The sequence below is a fragment of the Mustelus asterias genome, unplaced genomic scaffold (assembly GCF_964213995.1).
Source record: "Mustelus asterias unplaced genomic scaffold, sMusAst1.hap1.1 HAP1_SCAFFOLD_731, whole genome shotgun sequence".
NCBI classification, from domain to species: domain Eukaryota; kingdom Metazoa; phylum Chordata; class Chondrichthyes; order Carcharhiniformes; family Triakidae; genus Mustelus; species Mustelus asterias.
In genome coordinates, this window is record NW_027590680.1 from 14,799 (window position 1) to 37,134 (window position 22,336).

Sequence of the window (22,336 nt, forward strand, 5' to 3'; positions counted from 1 at the left end):
AATGTTATGTTTGTACAACTTTGAAGTCTGTGTATATTTCAGTTTGTGGATGAATCTTTGGAATGCTTTGGGTGAAGATTTGAAAATATGTGTAAATACAGTTTTAAAACAATGTCTTAGCTTCAAATGTTAGTTTATATGAAGTCATGGAATAAAATAATGGTATTATCTATGAGTTTAATAGAGATACTATTTGAATAATCAGAACACAATAATGAGAAAATGATGTGACTGGGAACTGGAAATGATGAAGTATTTGATCCGTATTTGTGAAAAGGAGTTGAGATTTATAAGTTTGTACTTTTTCCGAGTCCTTTTTGATCAGGTGTTTATTTTATTTCTGTGCAGTGCAATATAGTATCTGAGTGCGGCACGGTGGCACAGTGGTTAGCACTGCTGCCTCACGGCACCAGGGACCCATGGTGAATTCCCGGCCTGGGTCACTGTCTGTGTGGAGCCTGCACGTTCTCCCCGTGTCTGCGTGGGTTTCCTCCGGGTGCTCCGGTTTCCTCCCATAGTCGGAAAGACATGCTGGTCAGGTGCATTGGCCATGCTAAATTCTCCCTCAGTCTCCCCAAATAGGCGCTGAGTTGTGGCAACTCAGGGATTTTCACAGTAACTTCATTGCAGTGTTAATGTGAGCCGGTTTGTGACACTAATAAATAAACATACTATTATAGTGTCATGTTCAAAATAAAGAAATCAGTTCAGTGTAACTTAGGTAAGGGGCCCATTAAATACTCCCACAAGAGACCTCGTACCTTTACCATTTCTTATCTCGACCCAAACCGATCCTTCATCCTGATCTTTCAGGCTAAGGTGGTAGCTCTGTACTGAACTAATGTCATCGTTAATTAATGGGAGAGATCCTGTCACCTTTTCCTAGCTTCCTACCATTCCATTATGTCAAATACCCTTCAATATTTAGATCCCAGCCTCCGTGACCTTTCAGCTAAGTCTCTGTAATGTCTATCAGGACACATACATTTATCTCTATCCGCGCTGACAATTCATCCTTTTTGTTACAAATGCTGTGTGCATTTTCAGAGATTCAATAATCTAATAGGGATTTAATGTGAAACCTCTTTACCAGCGAGTGGTGAGACTGTAGAACTCACTACCACAGTTGAGGTGAATAGCATGAATACATTGAAGGGGAAGCTAGATACATACATGAGGGAGAAAGGAATAGAAGGATATGCTGATGGGGGGAGATGAAGAGGGGTGGGTGGAGGCTCATGTGGAGCATAAATACTGACACAGACCAATTGAGCCGACTGGCCTGGCCCTGTGCTGTAGACTCAATGGAACAGAGACAAATGTATTTATTTTACATCGACCTTTGGTGGTAGGAAAAACATTATTTATGATCCAGGATTAAATAAACATCCTTCACCAGTTTTTGCGGATCATTTCAGTGGAAATGTGCTCTCCCAGGCTCAAAGAGCATCAGCCCACTGGAAACAAAGTTGTGAGATCGGCCAGTCCAGCAGAAAGAAACCCTCCGACCCTCCCACTTCACCTACTGTCAGAATGAACGTGGTTCAGTCCTGGGTGTGATTAACAGCAGAATCCAATGCTTGTAATCGCTTATGAACTTGCTGGTGTCTCAGCAGGTGGGATGATCGTGTGAATCCCTTTCCACATTCATTGCAGGCAAACGGCCTCTCCCCAGTGTGAAGTCGCTGGTGCGTCAGCAGGTTAGATAATCGACTGAATCCCTTCTGACACACAAAGCAGTTAAATGGCCTCTCCCCCGTGTGAACTCGCTGGTGTGAAATCAGGTTGGATGAATCACTGAATCCCTTGCCGCACACTGAGCAGGTGAACGGCCTCTCCCCGGTGTGGACTCGCTGGTGTGTCTGCAGGCTGGATGCCTGGCTAAATCCCTTTCCACACAGTAAGCAGGTGAACGGCCTCTCCCCAGTGTGAGTTCGCTGGTGTGAAAACAGGTTGGACGAATCACTGAATCCTTTACCACACTCAAAACAGGTGAAGGAAGCCTCCCCAGTATGAAGTTGCTGGTGTCTCAGCAGGTTGGCGGAGTTACTGAATCCCTTCCCACACACAGAGCAGGGAAACGGCCTCTCTCCGGTGTGAACTCGCTGGTGTGAATACAGGTTGGATGACTGAGCAAATCCTTTACCACACATGGAGCAGATAAACGGCCTCTCCCCAGTGTGAACTCTCTGGTGTGTCTGCAGTGTGGATGAATCGCTGAATCCCTTCTCACACATGGGGCAAGTGAATGGCCTCTCTCCATTGTGAACTCGCTGGTGTATCAGCAAGTGCGATGACTGAGTGAATCCCTTCCCACACTGAGAGCAGGTGAATGGCCTCTCCCCGGTGTGAACTCGCTGGTGTGTTAGCAAGATCGATAACCGAGTGAATCCTTTCCCACAATTGGAGCAGGTGAACGGCCTCTCCCCGGTGTGACTGCGTCGATGAATTTCCAGCACTGATGGGGAACGGAATGACTTTTCACAGTCCTCACATTTCCATGGTTTTTCCATGATCCGTGTGTCTTTCTGTCTCTCCTGCAGTTTTCACAATACGTGCACTGGAACACCGTCACTCGGGTTGCACGGGCCTTGATGCTTTTCTGTTCACACCAATGGTTCACCCAATTCAGTAAGAAGTTTAACAACACCAGGTTAAAGTCCAACAGGTTTATTTTGTAGCAAAAGCCACACAAGCTTTCGGAGCTCTAAGCCCCTTCTTCAGGTGAGTGGGAATTCTGTTCACAAACAGAGCATATAAAGACACAGACTCAATTTACATGAATAATGGTTGGAATGCGAATACTTACAACTAATCAAGTCTTTAAGAAACAAAACAATGTGAGTGGAGAGAGCATCAAGACAGGCTAAAAAGATGTGTATTGTCTCCAGACAAGACAGCCAGTGAAACTCTGCAGGTCCACGCAACTGTGGGGGTTACAAATACTGTGACATGAACCCAATATCCCGGTTGAGGCCGTCCTCGTGTGTGCGGAACTTGGCTATCAGTTTCTATCGACACCGCATTACATCATGTCACCCAATTCAAACAGCTATACGTTTCTTCTTCCAGATTCAAACCGATGACATTCAGCTCCCATGAATTGAGTGACTGTTAGATCTTGACATTTCTATCAGTAAATCCTCTCCTTCTAATATCCTATAAAAAGAATTTACAAAAGTCATCACTATCAAAACAAGATAGAAATTCAGTACAGACAATTCTAATTCATGTGGAACTCTGCAAAGGATGTCAATATCTTTAAGAGAGAGAGAAACCTGGGCCAATCTTTCCAGAGTCTGCAGCCTCCCTGGATTCACTTCCTTTCCCTTCAGTTGCTGCAAGTCCCCAATTTCCCCCAGAATGAGAAAAGAAACGAAAAGGGGGAAACATTGATTTCCTCCCAGATGTTGCCCAGAAGAGGGAGTTTCACTGAGTCTGAATCTGAATCAATCGAGCTTCCGCATTGTGACGTCCACAATGGAGCCTGCCTGAATGAGCCAATAAAAATCAGTCTCTTCCGCAATGACGTTATGGTGTTCCAGTGCGCAGGCCCGGGCGCGCGGACCCGGGAGCCCCGCCCCCACCCATTGTTCCCCTCCCCCTGCACCTCCTCCAGCCAAGGTTTCCACGCAACCGGCTGACGGCTCCGGCCAGAGCGAGAAGCCGCTCGGTGATCTCCCCCTCCCCCCGGCCCCGGGATTGCGCATGTCCAAGAGAGAGGGGAAACTGCGCATGTGCGGGGTAGACGCCTCCTGACCTTCATGCTGGGGTGTTGACCAATGGGAAGAGTTGGAGGACGAAGGACTCTGGTCCTCCAGCCAATCAGGTCTTTGTGACACTCAGATTGAGCTGCACTGAAACTTCCTCCTGTCGGAAGGGAGTTATTTTGATGATATGGATTACAGCTTCATATCCCAGATGAAGCGAGGTACCTAAGTATGTTTTATTCTCCAAACAAGCGATCAGATGACATCGAACTCTGGCGGATAACTAATTTATCACTTATTTCCTTAAAAGAGGCCAACATCTCGCTCCTTCCTTTGTACTTTGATTTCTGTTCGGGCTGTTCCCCCTCCTTTTGGGGAGCTGCCCCTTTTACTTTGTCCTGATTTAACTTGAGTTTGTTCATTTGTTTTGACCTAAAAGAGGCCAACATCTGTGAGTAAAACACTTTCTTTTCTCCCCCTTTCCAATTCTTTTCTCATTCTGGGGGAAATTGGGGACTTGCAGCAACTGAAGGGAAAGGAAGTGAATCCAGGGAGGCTGCAGACTCTGGAAAAGTTGGCCCAGGTTTCTGTCTCTCTTAAAGACATTGATATAGAAGATAGGAGCAGGAGGAGGCCATTTGGCCCTTCGAGCCTGCTCCGCCATTCATTACAATCATGGCTGATCATCCAACTGAGTAGCCGAATCCTGCTTTTTCCCCATAACCTGTGATCCCATTCGCCCCGAGTGCTTTATCCAGCCGCCTCTTGAATACATTCAATGTTTTGGCACCAACTACTTCCTGTGGTAATAAATTCCACAGGCTCACCACTCTTTGGGTGAAGAAATGTCTCCTCACCTCCGTCCTAAATGGTCTACCCTGAATCCTCAGACTGTGACCCCCAGTTCTGGACTCCATCAGGAACATCCTCCCTGCATCTATCCTGTCTCAACCTGTAGAATTTTATAAGTCTCTTTGAGATTCCCCCCTCATTCATCTGAACTCCAACGAAAACAATTCTAACCGAGTCAATCTCTCCTCCTACATCAGTCCTGTGATTCCCTGAATCAGCCTGGTGAACATCCTTTGCTCCCTCAACTTGACACATTTATTTGTCTGTCTAAAAGGATGGTCTTTTTCCTAATGTTCACAATCAAAGGGCAGCTTTCCCCAGGAGATGGCTGACATTTAAGGGGACAGTAAATTAATATAGGACAGAGATATGTCTAGTGTTATTATATGGTACCCAGATTAGATACATTCTTTATGCTTCTGTAATAAAATACATTTATTATTATTTCTTGCATTGTAATATAATGCTGCAGCGATGTTATACATTTCCAGTCATAAAGTCATTACAGCACAGAAGGAATCCATTCGATAACTCGAGTCCATGCTGACTCTCTGTATAACATTCCAGTCCCATTCCCACTCTATATCCCCATTCTCCTGAAAGTATATTTCCTTCAAGCGCCCATCCACTTTCATTTTTAAATAGAATCCTGCTCTGAATTTCTATCCTGTCCTGACACTGATGACTTTTGTAACCTCATTTTACAGGATATTGAAAGAGGAATCACAGACCGAAATCTCAAACGTCACGTCTAGATCTGACAGAGTCATATTCCTTGGGAGCTGAATATCATCGGACTTTGAATCTAGAAGGAGAAATGGTTGTCCAGTCTGTCGATTTGAAAAGATTTCAAACATCAGTGTGACTGGAAAAGCATCAACACACTGTCACACTCGAGTGAGAGTCTTCCAGCGCACGGACTAAAGAGCTTTAACCAGTTACACAGCCTGAATAAATATCACACCATTCACAGCAGGGAGAGACTGTACCCGTGTTCTGTGTGTCGACGAGGCTTCAACTGATTGTCCACCCAAGACAGAGGCAAGGACACCTGCACCATGGAGAAACCATGGAAATGTGGGGACTGTGGGAAGAGATACAGATACCCAACTGAGCTGGAAGCTCATCGGCGCAGCCACACTGGGGAGAGACCATTCACGTGCTTTCAGTGTGGGAAGGGATTCACTCAGTCATTCAACCTGCAGACACACCAGCGAGTTCACACTGGGGAGAGGCCGTTCACATGTTCTCAGTGTGGGGAGGGATTCAGTCATTTATCCAGCCTGTGGAGGCACCAGCAAGCTCACACTGGGGAGAGGCCATTCATCTGCTCTCAGTGTGGGAAAGGATTCGCTTGTTCATCCAACCTGCGGGCACATGAGCGCATTCATACTGGGAAGAGGCCATTCACCTGCCCTCAGTGTGGGAAGGGATTCACTCAGTCAGCCCACATGCAGACACACTACCAAGTTCACACAGGGGAGAGGCCATTCACCTGCTCTCACTGTGGGAAGGGATTCACTCGGTCATCCCACCTGCAGATACACCAGCGAATTCACACTGGGGAGAGACCGTTCACCTGCTCTCAGTGTGAGAAGGGATTCACTCAGTCATCCCACCTGCAGACACACCAGCGAGTTCACACTGGGGAGAGGCCCTTCACCTGCTCTGTGTGTGAGAAGAGATTCAGTCTTTCATCCCACCTGCTGAGACACCAGCGAGTTCACGAGTGATTCCAGTGGTTGGATTCTGCTGTTATTGTTTCTGCTCTCAATTACATCCAGGACTGCATTTTGTTCATTCTCACAGTTGGGGAGGGTCGGAGGGTTTCTTTCTGCGGGACTGGCCGGTCACACAACTTTGCCTCCAGTGGGCTGATGCTCTTTGAGTCTTGAGTCTTGTTGCGAATACCTGGTTTCAAATTTCACATGGATCACAGAGTGACCGGGTGTGAGGAAGTTCAGAGATATTTAGTCAGCATTTCTGTTTGAAACCCCCCAAATTCCCATCCAATTTCCTTTGTAATTGTTTATTGTCTCCACTTCCTCCACCCTCGTAGGCAGCGAGTTCCAGGTCATTACCATTCGTTGCATCAAAATATTCTTCCTCACATCCCCCCCTGCATCTCTGACTCAAATCCTTAAATCAGTGTCCCCCTCGTCCTTGTCCCTTCAGCTAATGGGAACAGCTTTTCTTTGTCCGCCTTATCTAAACCTGTTAGAATCTTGTCCACCTCTATCAAATCTACCCTCAACCTCCTTTGCTCCAAGAGGAACAACCCCAGCCTGACATCGACAATAAAGAACAAACTAACAGAATATGTTAATACCTGAAATCAAATGGGGTTGTTGAATTTTTGTTTTAAAGATATTGTTAATATATTGTCCTGGACAATAAAGGAATTGGAATAACTCAGCTTGGGTGTGGTTGAATGGAATATATCAATCTGGAACCCACCAACAGTGAGTGAAAGTCTGGAATGTGTAGCTGGAAATCCCTCCCTATGGGCGTACTTACACCTCAGGCATTGTAACAGTTCAGGAAGGCAGTGTTGGGGTTGACCACGGCCGAGGCAGCTACATACAGCCACATATTCTGTTATAATTGAAGGACTGCAGATTGAATGTGAGGCATTATGGGACTGGACTACCTTGACCACATTCCTGTGACTGCTCAGTTTCTGCAATCACGAACCATTAAAGCTGCTTAGCAGGGCCCTGACAGAGGACCTGGTGAGAATATTTACTCAGAATGAGTGAGAATTAAACTGGGGCGGCACGGTGGTACAGTGGTTAGCACTGCTGCCTCACAGCTCCAGGGACTCGGGTTCGATTCCCAGCTTGGGTCATTGTCTGTGTGGAGTTTGCACATTCTCCCCTTGTCTGTGTAGGTTTCCTCCGGGTGCTCCAGTTTCCTCCCACAGTCCAAAGAAGTGCGGGTGAGGTGGATTGGCCATGCTAAATTGCCCCTTAGTGTCAGGGGGACTGGCTAGGGTAAATGCATGGGGTTATGGGGATAGGGTCGGTGGGATTGTGTTTGGTGCAGACTTGATGGGCTGAATGGCCTCCTTCTGCACTGTAGAGATTCTATGAGATTATTGTAGGACCGGCTGGTGTTCAGCAGCTGAGAAACCTAGAATCTGTAAAAATGGGGTCTGACTAATCGACAAACGGGGGTAGGTAGCTGACTAAGAAGTTAAGAAGCGTTCTCAGGCATGCTTAAATTATTTTATCATAAATTTGTGATAAGAACTGTGAGGGACTTGTGACCTGATAGTCGGTGAAGTGACGGTATACTCCAAGTAGCACTGGACTGAAAAGCAGGCCTCTGAGAGTAGATTCTAATGGTTATAATCCGACCCAAGCATGGCCAGTGACAAATCAGAGCTCAAGTGGGGACTGGACAGGTCTCTTACCTGCCATTTGGAAACTAAGAACAAGAAACTTATCGATTAAAATGATTAGAGAATAGAGCCAATCTTTCGAGTCAGGATGACACTTCAGAAGCGCTCTTATAAAGGGTCATCCAGACTCGAAACATTGACTCTATTCTCTCTCCACAGATACTGTCAGACCTGCTGAGATTTTCCAGCATTTTCTGTTGTTGTTTCAGATTCCAGCATCCGCAGTATTTAACTTTTATGATAAAATGATTAGTTCTGATTGGAATCCCCACGACCCTCCCGCAAAACAGAGGGAGTGGTGGCAAAGGAAGAAACAGGATAAGGATGATAAAGTCTGGGTTCTGATTCTCCGAGCCCAAATCTCCTCTGCACTCTTTCCAGTGCTTCCACATCCTTCTTGTAGTGAGGTGACCAGAACTGCACACAATATTCCAAATGTGGTCTCACCAAGGTCCTATACAGTTGCAGCATAACCCCACGGCTCTTAAACTCCAACCCCCTGTTAATAAAAGCTAACACACTATCGGCCTTCTTCACAGCTCTATCCACTTGAGTGGCAACCTTTAGAGATCTGTGGATATGGACCCCAAGATCTCTCTGTTCCTCCACAGTCTTCAGAACCCTACCTTTGACCCTGTAATCCACATTTAAATTAGTCCTACCAAAATGAATCACCTCACATTTATCAGGGTTAAACTCCATTTGCCATTTTTCAGCCCAGCTTTGCATCCTATCTATGTCTCTTTGCAGCCTACAACAGCTGTCCACCTCATCCACTACTCCACCAATCTTGGTGTCATCAGCAAATTTACTGATCCACCCTTCAGCCCCCTCCTCTAAGTCATTAATAAAAATCACAAAGAGCAGAGGACCAAGCACTGATCCCTGCGGCACTCCGCTAGCAACCTGCCTCCAATCCGAAAATTTTCCATCCACCACCACCCTCTGTCTTCGATCAGACAGCCAGTTACCTATCCAATCGGCCAACTTTCCCTCTATCCCACACCTCCTCACTTTCATCATAAGCCGACCATGGGGGACCTTATCAAACGCCTTACTAAAATCCATGTATATGACATCAACTGCCCTACCTTCATCAACACACTGAGTTACCTCCTCAAAAAATTCTATCAAATTTGTGAGGCACGACTTGCCCTTCACGAATCAGTGCTGACTATCCCGGATTAATCCGCATCTTTCTAAATGGTCGTAAATCCCATCTCTAAGGACCTTTTCCATCAATTTACCAACCACCAAAGTAAGACTAACCAGTCTATAATTACCAGGGTCATTTCTATTCCCTTTCTTAAACAGAGGAACAACATTCGTCATTCTCCAGTCCTCTGGCACCATCCCCGTGGACAGCGAGGACCCAAAGATCAAAGCCAAAGGCTCTGCAATCTCATCCCTTGCCTCCCAAAGAATCCTAGGATACATTTCATCAGGCCCAGGGGACTTATCGACCTTCAGTTTATTCAAAACTGCCAGGACATCCTCCCTCCGAACATCTATTTCCTCCAGCCTATTAGCCTGTAACACCTTCTCTTCCTCAAAAACATGGCCCCTCTCCTTGGTGAACACTGAAGAAAAGTATTCATTCATCACCTCGCCTATCTCTACTGACTCCATACACAAGTTCCCACTACTGTCCTTGACCGGCCCTAACCTCACCCTGGTCATTCTTTTATTCCTCACATAAGAGTAAAAAGCCTTGGGGTTTTCCTTGATCTGACTCGCCAAGGACTTCTCATGTCCCCTCCTAGCTCTCCTCAGCCCCTTTTTCAGCTCATTCCTTGCTAACTTGTAACCTTCAATCGAGCCATCTGAACCTTGTTTCCTCATCCCTACATAAGCTTCCCTCTTCCTTTTCACAAGACATTCCACCTCTTTCGTGAACCATGGTTCCCTCACTCGGCCATTTCCTCCCTGCCTGACAGGGACATACCTATCAAGGACATCCAGTATTTGTTCCTTGAAAAAGTTCCACTTTTCATTAGTTCCTTTCTCTGACAGTTTCTGTTCCCAACTTATGCCCCCTAATTCTTGCCGAATCGCATCATAATTACCTCTCCCCCAATTGTAAACCTTGCCCTGCCGTACGGCCCTATCCCTCTCCATTGCAATAACAAAAGACACCGAATTGTGGTCACTATCTCCAAAGTGCTCTCCCACAACCAAATCTAACACTTGGCCCGGTTCATTTCCCAGTACCAAATCCAATGTGGCCTCACCTCTTGTCGGCCTATCCACATATTGTGTCAGGAAACCCTCCTGCACACACTGCACAAAAACTGCCCCATCCGAACTATTTGACCTACAAAGGTTCCAATCAATATTTGGAAAGTTGAAGTCCCCCATGACAACTACCCTGTGACCCCCACACATATCCATAATCTGCTTAGCAATTTCTTCCTCCACATCTCTATTACTATTTGGGGGCCTATAGTAAACTCCTAACAACGTGACCGCTCCTTTCCTATTTCTAACCTCAGTCCATATAACCTCAGTGTGCAGATCCCCCTCGAAGTGCCTTTCCGCAGCCGTTAAACTATCCTTGATTAACAATGCCACTCCTCCACCTCTTTTACCAGCTTCCCTACACTTAGTGAAACATCTATACCCCAGAACATCCAACAACCATTCCTGTCCTTGTTCTACCCACGTCTCCGTAATGGCCACAACATCGTAGTCCCAAGTACCAATCCACACCCCAAGTTCATCTACCTTGTTCCGGATGCTCCTTGCATTGAAGTAGACACACTTCAACCCACCTTCCTGTCTACCGGTACCCACCCTTGACCCTGATACCTTCCCCAATACCTCATCACCCTCACTGACTTCTGGACTACAACTCCTTTTCCCACTCCCCTGACTAATTACTTTAAACCCCCCTGAAGAGCCGTAACAAATTTCCCTCCTAGGATATTGGTGCCCCTCTGGTTCAGGTGCACCCCGTCCTGTTTGTACAGGTCCCACCTTCCCCAGAATGTGTTCCAATTATCCACGTATCTGAAACCCTCCCTCCTACACCATCCCTGCAACCACATGTTTAACTGCACTCTCTCCCTGTTCCTCAACTCGCTATCACGTGGCACCGGCAACGTACCAGAGATGACCACATGTTTTGTCTTGGCTCTCAGCTTCCAGCCCAGCTCCAGAAATTCCTGCTTTAAATCCCCGTCCCTTCTCTTACCTATGTCATTGGTACCAATGTGTACCACGACTTGTGACTGTTTCCCCTCCCCCTTCAGAATCCGGAAAACACGGTCTGAGACGTCACGGACCTTGGCATCCGGTAGGCAACATACCATCGGTGAGTCTCTTTTGCTGCCACAGAACCTCCTATCTATCCCTCTAACTAACGAGTCCCCAATAACTATTGCCCTCCCGCTCTGCCCCTTACCCTCCCGAGCCACAGAGACGGACACAGTGCTGGAGATCCTCTCACTGCGGCTCACCACTGGTACGTCATCCCCCTCAACCGTATCCAAAGCGGAATACTTGTTGCTAAGGGGAACGAGCACCGGGGATCCCTGCACAGACTGCTTCCTCACAGCCCCTCTCACCGTCACCCATCTGTTTTCATTCCTCAGAGTAACTGTATTCCTAAAGCTTCTGTCTATGGCCACCTCTGCATCCCTAATGATCTTAAGTTCATCCAACTCCAGCTCCAGTTCCCTAACACGATTTTGGAGGAGCTGCAGATGGGTGCACTTCCCACAGGTGTAATCAGCAGGGACACTGTCGTCATCCCTCACCTCAAACATAGTGCAAGAGGAACATAGCACTGCCTGCACACCCATCCCCTCTAGATACCTTGCCAGTACCAGGTAGAAACAGCAAAAATGAATTCAACTCACCCCTGCTCGCCCTTTCTGCCTAAGCCCTGTGAGCCAAAGCCTTATAGCTCACACTCTGCTTCCCACACAAGCCCTGTGAGCCAAAGCCTTATAGCTCGCACTCTGCTTCCCACTCACTCCACTGCCCGCTCCCGACGCTGCCCGCTGTATACTGCAGCCTACCTTTTATACTTCGCGCGCTTAACAAACCCTTCCCAGACTCCTTAGCAGCCCACTTCCAGTTTTCACTTTAAACTTAAAATACTACTGCAAAAGTAAAGGCCAAAAAAAACACACACCAGCTGACTAATTAAATAAATAAACAATTCAATTAATCTCTCACCAGCACTGCTGCCTCCAATCACTCCCTCTCAGCTTTCGACATTTTTAAAGTATAAAAAAGTGGTCTTGAGAAGGCAATTTGGTCGAGAAAGGTGGAGGGAGAGATGTTTACAGAGAGGTGTGGAGAGCTGTTGGTTTTACAAGTTATCCACGTTTTTGGAGCGGTCACTTCATGTCCTGGTGTGAGAGGGATGGAGAGAAGTCAGTTCAATTGTTAAAAGTTAAACTTTCTCTATTAACTGTTAATCGACACTCTGTTTTTTTTTATCTTTCTGACTTGTTAAATTTTTAATGATTAATAAAGTTTCTGAATTCACCATTTAAAGTATTCTTTCTTGCCATATGATTAAGACACTGGAACCTGGTGTGATTTACTATTAGGGAGGTTATTGTAAACAAGAGAACCCCATAAATCTTAGTTCAAATAAATCAAAGTTCTGACAAATGGAATGTTATCCTTTATTATTCCGGACAAATGTGAGGTAATGCATTTTGGAAGGTCTAATACAGATAGGAAATATACAGTAAATGGCAGAACCCTTAAGAGTATTGATAGGCAGAGGGATCTGGGTGTACAGGTACACAGTTCACTGAAAGTGGCAATGCAGGTGGAGAAGGTAGTCAAGAAGGCAGATGGCATGCTTGCCTTCATCGGCCGGGGTATTGAATTTAAAAATTGGCAAGTCATGTTGCAGCTTTATAGAACCTTAGTTAGGCCGCACTTGGAATATAGTGTTCAATTCTGGTCGCCATACCACCAGAAGGATATGGAGGCTTTGGAGAGGGTACAGAAAGGATTTACCAGGATGTTGCCTGGTATGGAGGGCATTAGCTATGAGGAGAGGTTGGAGAAACTTGGTTTGTTCTCACTGGAGCGACGGAGGTTGAGGGGAGACCTGATAGAAGTCTACAAGATTATGAGGGCATGGACAGAGCGGATAGTCCCAGGGTGGAAGAGTCAGTTACTAGAGGGCATAGGTTTAAAGTGCGAGGTGGAAGATTTAAAGGAGATGTACAAGGCAGATTTTTTACAGAGAGAGTAGTGGGTGCCTGGAACGCGTTGTCGGGGGAGGTAGTGGAAGCGGATACGGTAGTGACTTTTAAGGGGCGTCTTGACAAGGACATGAATAGGATGGGAATAGAGGGATATGGTCTCCGGAAGGGTAGGGGCTTTTAGTTAAGTCAGGCAGCACGGTTGGTGCAGGCTTGGAGGGCCGAAGGGCCTGTTCCTGTGCTGTAATTTTCTTTGTTCTTTGTTCTATTACGAGAGAAATTGAACAGAGAAGTAAAGATGTTCTGTTTCAGTTATACAGGGCGTTGCTGAGACTGCATCTTGAATACTGGGTGCAGCTTTGTCTCCTGTTTAAGAAATGATACAAATGCATTGAAAGTGGTTCAGAGGAGGTTTAATAGATTGCTTCCCAATTCTTGACCTTCACAGGATAAATTTTGTCCGAATTTCCTTGTCTTCACCTCTGACAAAGAGTAATCCTGACTCAAAATGCTGTGTCTATTCTCTCTTTACAAATGCTGTCAGACTTGCTGAGATTGTCCAGCATTTTCTGTTTTTGTTTCAGATTCCAACAACAGCAGAATTTTGCCTTTATACTAATTCTTGTTGGATAAGGGCATCAAAAGTATTGGGTATAACACGAGAACGCAACACAAACAGATCAGCCATGATCTAAATAAATGGTGGAGCCGACTCAAAGGGCCAAATGGCCGACTTCTGCTCCAATGTCGAATGTTGGTCACAAATTCCTGAAAGATTGTGAAACAAGACTGGAAGATTCGCCTTGCTTGTGTGAGTGGGAAAATGTCCAGGAGAACCATCACTGTGAAGGACAGTTCTGGGATTAAAGGTTGCCCGACTGGAAAAGGAAAACAATGGAAATAAACCCTTGGGGAGTGAAAAATCACTTTGGGCTGGTTTTTGGAGAAAGAGTGTCAACATTCCAAGGCAGGGTAAAATATATCCATTGAGTGGATATTTAATGGTGTTAAGAGTAAAAGGGCAAAGTTTAATTTTACAGTTCCCTATAAAAAAGTGTTTAATCATTGTTGCTTCCAGTTTGTTGGAATAAACATCAGAAAACTTGAAGTTTTATCATGTGATTCTTTAATTTGTTTACTGGGTTTAGAATTCATTTTTAAAAAATTGTTGATCATTACAGTGATCCTAACAGTTCATTTAAAGCCACACGTTTCGACGTCCCATTTGAGCCTGGGACACCTTTCTGTCTCTGTTGCTCGTGTCAATGACAGCCAGGCGACAGAGCTGAGGGCTGAATTTAGCTGAGAATAACGAGGCCTGCGCCCCAGTTGGGAAACTGCCATGGACGTCGCACTAATAGAGGGACAAGGAGGTGCTGGAGGACTGAGTGGGAAATGGGCCTCCAACCAATTGTTATATCTGTCACTCAGAGCTAAAGAGAAACCTGTCTCTTTAAATACAGATACAGGGAAGAGGCTGCAATGAAATCTGTCCCTTTTACCCTGCACAAGCAGCAGGCTGAGATTGAGAGGCTGCAGGAGTCCATTCAGCCCATTGTGCCCCTGCTATCTCTTTGAAAGGACTCTCTGGTTCATCCTACCACTCTGATCTGTCCCCACAGCCCTGCAAATTCTTCCCTTTCAAGTCTTTACCCTTTGGAAAGATTCTATTGAATCTGCTTTCAGGCAGATCAGAACAACTCGCTGCGTCAAAAAATAAAATAAAATCTCATCTCCCCCTCTGGCTCCTTTGCCAATTACCTTCGAGGGACTCACTTTCTGTTAAAGAGCCTGCCAACCCCTCTCACCCACTTTCCCTAAAGTGCATCAATCTCATCAGGAAAAGTCCAGCAAAATCAAATATTTTTACTGATAAAAGTTTATTCATGAAACAGAACATGGTTAAAACAAACAGAAAATGACTTGAGGATCAAAGGCAACCAGAGTCAAAGGATGTTCACAATGTTCTGGACACAAATGGTTTCTCTTTAATTCATCTGTAGCCTGTTCCCTGCCCTCTTTGTGGTAAAGGCAGAATTCTCTGGATAGTAAATTTAAAAAGAAGTTTACTGAATGAAAAAGTTTTACTCAACAACTTTAAGTTTGCTGACGACACCAAGGTAGGTGGTGTTGTGGATAGTTTGGAGGGATGTCAGAAGTTGCAGCAAGACATAGATAGAATGCAAGACTGGGCGGAGAAGTGGCAGATGGACTTCAACCCGGATAAGTGTATGGTGATCCATTTTGGCAGATCCAATGGGATGAAGCAGCAGTATAATATGAAGGGTACCATTCTTAGCAGTGTAGAGGATCAGAAGGACCTTGGGGTCCGGGTCCATAGGACTCTTAAATCGGCCTCGCAGGTGGAGGATGCGGTCAAGAAGGCGTACGGCGTACTGGCCTTCATTAATCGAGGGATTGAGTTTAGGAGTCGGGAGATAATGCTGCAGCTTTATAGGACCCTGGTTAGACCCCACTTGGAGTACTGCGCGCAGTTCTGGTCACCTCATTACAGGAAAGATGTTGAAGCCATTGAAAGGGTGCAGAGGAGATTTACAAGGATGTTGCCTGGATTGGGGGGCATGCCTTATGAGGATAGGTTGAGGGAGCTTGGTCTCTTCTCCCTGGAGAGACGAAGGATGAGAGGTGACCTGATAGAGGTTTACAAGATGTTGAGAGGTCTGGATAGGGTAGATTCTCAGAGGCTATTTCCAAGGGCTGAAATGGTTGCTACGAGAGGACACAGGTTTAAGGTGCTGGGGGGTAGGTACAGAGGAGATGTCAGGGGTAAGTTTTTCACTCAGAGGGTGGTGGGTGAGTGGAATCGGCTGACGTCGGTGGTGGTGGAGGCAAACTCGTTGGGGTCTTTTAAGAGACTTCTGGATGAGTACATGGGATTTAATGGGATTGAGGGCTATAGATAGGCCTAGAGGTGGGGATGTGATCGGCGCAACTTGTGGGCCGAAGGGCCTGTTTGTGCTGTGGCTTTCTATGTTCTATGTTCTAAGATATTGACTTTTACAACTTCATGCGGGTGATCAGTCCGTAGAAGCATAACCCTCTCTGGCTCCTTCTTTCACAGGAATTATTGTGGAATTCAGTCTCGGGAGTCTGGCTCCTTCTCTGACAGTAATTTCCTTGGAACTCAGCCTCGGGAGTTTTCAGTATTTGGCTCCCAAGGAAGACCTTCAGAACCTCTACTTTTATCCACAAAGTGACGATTACCTCACGTCAGATTTGGGCCTGTTGTATCATGACAATTGGTCAATTTGACCACTAGATTAATTTAACTGGATCCTCAATTACTGACACCATCACCTCTTATTATCTTAGACAGGAATTCAATAGAACTGGTTCATACTATCCCTTTATCTGATTCTATACAATCCCTTATTCACACAGTTTCAAATGTTGAGGCTAATCAGAGCTTGAAGGTCTCTCTCGCCAGTACATTTATCCTCATTGCACATTCTTTACATACACAGCAATTAAACTCTTACAGCAAATAAAACTCAATCTTTTACTATGACTACTGATTCATTGATTAACTATAACTCAATTAAGGCTCATGACTTTCTCATCTGTTAATGACTGGTAGCTAATAAATAGCTACCAGATGGGGCAGATGTTTGAGGGCAAATCAACATCTGGCGTGTGGGAGGCTTTCAAGTGTAAGCTGATAGGGATTCAGGACCGGCACATTCCTGTAAGGATGAAGGATAAGTATGGCAAGTTTTGGGAACCTTGGATAATGAGAGATATTGTGAGCCTCGTCAAAGAGAAAAATGAAACATTTGTCAAAGCTAGGAGGCTGGGAACACACAAAGCAAGTGTGGAATACAAGGAAGGTAGAAAGAAACTTAAGCAAGGAGAATGGAGGGCCAAAAGGGGTCACGAAAAAGCATTGGCCAGCAGGATTAAGGAAAATCCCAAGGCTTTTTATACATATATAAAGAGCAAGAGGGTAGCCAGGGAGAGGGTTGGCCCACTCCAGGACAAGGGAGGGAATCTATGCGCGGAGCCAGAGGAAATGGGGAGATATTAAATGAGTACTTTGCGTCAGTATTCACCAAAGAGGACTTGGTGGTGGATGAGTCTGGGAAAGGATGTGTAGATAGTTTGAGTCATGTTGAGATCAAAAAGGAGGTGGTATTGGGGTTCTTGAGAAACATTAAGGTAGACAAGTCCCCAGGCCCTGATGGGATATACCCCAGAATACTGAGAGAGGCAAGGGAGGAAATTGCTGGGGTCTTGAGAGAGATCTTTGTATCCTCACTGGCTACAGGGGAGGAACACACGAAGCAAGTGTGGAATACAAGGAAAGTAGAAAGAAACTTAAGCAAGGAGTAAGGAGGGCTAAGAGTGGTCACGAAAAATCATTGGCCAGCAGGATTAAGGAAAATCCCAAGGCTTTTTATACATATATAAAGAACAAGAGGGTAGCCAGGGAGAGGGTCGGCCCACTCAAGGATAGGGGAGGGAATCTATGTGTGGAGCCAGAGGAACCTGGTGTTGTTAAACTTCTTACTGTGTTTACCCCAGTCTAATGCCGGCATCTCCACATCATACAGGGGAGGTCCCAGAGGATTGGAGAATAGCCAATGTTGTTCCTTTGTTTAAGAAGGGTAGCAAGAATAATCCAGGTAATTACAGGCCGGTGAGCCTTACATCAGTGATAGGGAAATTATTGGAGAGAATTCTTCGAGACAGGATTTATTCCCACTTGGAAATAAGTGGATGTATTAGTGAGAGGCAACATGGTTTTGTGAAGGGGAGGTCGTGTCTCACGGACTTGGTCGAGTTTTTCGAGGAAGTGACGAAGATGATTGATAAGGGTAGAGCAGTGGATGTTGTCCACATGGACTTAGACAAGGTCCCTCATGGTAGACTGGTGCAGAAGGAGAAGTGGCATGGGATCAGAGGTGAGTTGGCAAGGTGGATACAGAACTGGCTCGGTCAAAGAAGACAGAGGGTAGCAGTGGAAGGGTGCATTTCTGAATGGAGGGCTGTGACAAGTGGCGTTCCTCAGGGATCAGTGCTGGGACCTTGCTGTTTGTTATATATATATATAAATGATTTGGAGGAAAATGTAACTGGTTTGATTAGGAAGTTTGCGGACGACACAAAGGTTGGTGGATTTGCGAATAGTGATGAGGACCATCAGAGGACACAGCAGGATATAGATTGGTTGGAGTCTTGGGCAGAGTGATGGCAGATGGAGTTTAATCTGGACAAATGTGAGGTAATGCATTTTGGAAGGTCTAATACAGATAGGAAATATACAGTAAACGGCAAAACCCTTAGGAGTATTGATCGGCAAAGGGATCTGGGTGTACAGGTACACAGGTCACTGAAAGTGGCAATGCAGGCGGAGAAGGTAGTCAAGAAGGCATACCGGCATGCTTGCCTTCATCAGTCGGGGCATTGAGTTTAAAAATTGGCAAGTCATGTTGCAGCTTTCGAGAAGCTTAGTTAGGCTGCACTTGGAATATAGTGTTCAATTCCGGTCGCCACACTATCAGAAGGATGTGGAGGCTTTGGAGAGGGCACAGAAAATATTTACCCGGATGTTGCCTGGTATGGAGGGCATTAGCTATGCGGAGAGGTTGGAGAAACTTGGTTTGTTCTCACTGGAATGAGGGAGGTTGAGGGGGCGACCTGATAGAAGTCTACAAGATTATGAGAGGCATGGACAGAGTGGATAGTCAGAAGCTGTTTCCCAGGGTGGAAGCGTCAATTACTAGGGGGCACAGGTTTAAGGTGTGAGGGGCAAGGTTTAAAGGAGATGTACGAGGCAGATTTTTTACACAGAGAGCAGTGGGTTCCTGGAACTCGTTGCCTGGGGGGTAGTGGAAGCAGATATGACAGTGACTTTTAAGGGACATCTTGACAAATACATGAATAGGATGGGAATAGAGGGAAATGGTCCCCGGAAGGGTAGGGGGTTTTAACTTAGTCCGGCAGCAGGCTTGGAGGGCTAAAGGGCCTGTCCCTGTGCTGTAACTTTCTTTGTTCTTTGTTCTAAATACAGTAATAATTAATGAACACATTTGGTTCATACAATGTGGTTGACTCTCAACTGCCCTCTGAACAAGGGCATCTCGGGATGGGCAATAAATGTTGGCCAGCCAGCGACGCCCATGTCCCACAACTGAATAAGGTTAATACAAGATATCCTGGTTCGAAAAGACACTTGCTGCAAGCCAATAGCTTTCCTTCTTACTTGAACTGAGCAATCAACCTTATTCTTGAGCCAGATTTGACAGAATATAATGTCCTCCAACTGATCAAATTCATAGAAGAAATTCTTAGTTCAGACAATTCCTGCCAGCTATGCAGCTTCCACAAGCATGTAGGTGAATCCAACATTAATTTTTAAAATAAAACTCCAGTCACATGTTAGAATTTAACATGGTTGAAGTTCTCGGGTTGAAGTTCTGAACAGGAAAAAGGCCAAATTTGATGAAATGAGAAGGGATCTGGGAAGTGTGGCTTGGCACAGGCTGTTCTCTGGTAAGGATGTAAATGGAAAGTGGGAGGCCTTCAAAGGAGAAATTTTGAGAGTGCAGAGTTTGTATGTTCCTGTCAGGATTAAAGGCAAAGTAAATAGGAATAAGGAACCTTGGTTCTCGAGGGAGATTGTAACACTGATTAAGAGGAAGTTGTATGAAATGTACAGGCAGCAAGGAACACATCAGATGCTCGAGGAGTATAAAAAGTGCAAGAAGCTACTTAAGAGGGAAATCAGGAGGGCTAAAAGAAGACATGAGGTTGCTTTGGCAGACAGAGTGAAGGAAAATCCAAAGAGCTTCTATAGGTATGTTAGGAGCAAAAGGATAGTGAGGGATAAAATTGGTCCTCTTGAAGACCAGAGTGGTACACTGTGTATGGAACCAAAAGAGATGGGGAGATACTAAATGGTTTTTTTGCATCTGTATTTACTGAGGAAATGGGCATGGAGTCTACGGAAATAGGGCAAACTGGTAGGGAGGCCATGGAACCTTTACAGATTAAAGGGGAGGAGGTGCTCGCTGTCTTGAGGCAAATCAGAGTGGATAAATCCCCAAGACCGGACAGGGTATTCCCACGGACCTTGAGGGAAGCTAGTGTTGAACTTGCAGGGGCCCTGGCAGACATATTTAAAATGTCAGTATTCACGGGGGAGGTGCCGGATGATTGGAGGGTGGCTCATGTTGTTCCATTGTTTAAAAAAGGTTCCAAAAGAAATCCGGGAAATTATCGGCCAGTAAGTTTGACGTCGGTGGTGGGCAAGTTATTGGAAGGTGTGATAAGGGATAGGATCTACAAATATTTGGATAGACAGGGACTTATTAGGGAGAGTCAACATGGCTTTGTGCGTGGTAGGTCATGTTTGACCAATCTATTAGAGTTTTTCGAGGAGGTTACCAGGAAAGTGGATGAAGGGAAGGCAGTGGGTGTTGTCTACCTGGATTTCAGCAAGGCCTTTGACAAGGTCCCTCATGGGAGGTTAGTTAGGAAGGTTCAGTCTCTGGGTATACATGGGGAGGTAGTAAATTGGATAAGACACTGGCTCAATGGAAGAAGCCAGAGAGTGGTTGTGGAGGATTGCTTCTCTGAGTGGAGGCCTGTGACTAGTGGTGTGCCGCAGGGATCGGTGTTGGGTCCATTGTTGTTTGTCATCTATATCAATGATCTGGATGATAATGTGGTCAATTGGATCAGCAAGTTTGCTGATGATACAAAGATTGGAGGTGTAGTGGGCAGTGAGGAAGGTTTTCAAAGCTTGCAGAGGGATTTGGACCAACTAGAAAAATGGGCTGAAAAATGGCAAATGGAATTTAACGCAGACAAGTGTGAGATATTGCACTTTGGAAGGACAAACCAAAGAAGAACGTACAGGGTAAATGGTAGGACTCTGAAGAGTGCAGTTGAACAGAGGGATCTGGGAATACAGGTACAGAGTTCCCTAAAAGTGACGTCACAGGTGGATAGGGTCGTAAAGAGTGCCTTTGGTACATTGGCCTTTATAAATTGGAGTATCGAGTATAAAAGTTGGAGTGTTATGGTAAGGTTATATAAGGCATTGGTGAGGCCGAATTTGGAGTATTGTGTACAGTTTTGGTCACCTAGTTACAGGAAGGATGTAAATAAGATTGAAAGAGTGCAGAGAAGGTTCACAAGGATGTTGCCGGGACTTGAGAAGCTGAGTTACAGAGAGAGATTGAATAGGATGGGACTTTATTCCCTGGAGCGTAGAAGATTGAGGGGAGATTTGATAGAGGTGTATAAGATTTTGATGGGTATAGATAGAGTGAATGCAAGCAGGCTTTTTCCGCTGAAGCTAGGGGAGAAAAAAACCAGAGGGCATGGGTTAAGGGTGAAAGGAGAAAAGTTTAAAGGGAATATTAGGGGGGGCTTCTTCACGCAGAGAGTGGTGGGAGTGTGGAATGAGCTGCCGGATAAAGTGGTAAATGCGGGGTCACTTTTAACATTTAAGAAAAACTTGGACGGGTTCATGGATGAGAGGGGTGTGGAGGGATATGGTCCAAGTGCAGGTCAGTGGGACTAGGCATAAAATGGTTCGGCACAGACAAGAAGGGCCAAAAGGCCTGTTTCTGAGCTGTAATTTTCTATGGTTCTATGGCCTCCCTGACCTTGTTGCTGAGAATGTTTGAAGAGGCAGCAGGGGCACAATGGGTCACACGGCCTCCTTTTGTGCTCTCTGCTCCTCGTTTGCATTTGAAGTGGTAAATATCTGGAACTCACTTCCTACGAGCGGCTGAAGCAGAGATAATGGAATGTTTCCAAAAGGAAATTGGATGGGAACTTCAGGGAAATAAATCCGCAGGGACACGGAGAGAGAACAGGGCAACAGTTTGATCTACAGAGAGCCAGCATGGACTCAATGGGCTGAATGGCCCCATTCCCAATCCTAATGCCTGTCTGATCTAAAGAGAGAAATTTCAGCTGTTCAAGTCTCTCGAACTCACTGAAGTCCCTCATCCCTGGAGTCATTCTTGTAAATCTCCTCTGCACCCTCTCTAAGGACTTCACATCTTTCCTAAAGCGTGGGGCCCATATACAGGGTTCCATTCTCGAGGAATAGAATTGAACAGCAGGGAGGTTCTGTTCAACTTGTTTAGAATCAGGGTTCGGCTACACTGGGAGCACTGTCAACATTTGTGATCTCCATTTAGAAAAAGGAAATAGAGGCA

General features: G+C 45.7%; 1 protein-coding gene across 1 annotated transcript in view; it reads right to left on the reverse strand.

Moving 5' to 3' along the window:
• LOC144487310 (uncharacterized) overlaps nucleotides 1-22,336 on the reverse strand; it is a gene marked incomplete at its 3' end in the record, with an annotated part of 75,233 nt that overhangs the window by 12,023 nt on the left and 40,874 nt on the right. Inside the window, exon 3 of the mRNA XM_078205387.1 lies at nucleotides 1,599-2,421. Within this exon, the coding sequence (XP_078061513.1) occupies nucleotides 1,599-2,421 (823 nt within the window). The remainder of the gene's footprint in view (nucleotides 1-1,598; nucleotides 2,422-22,336) is intronic.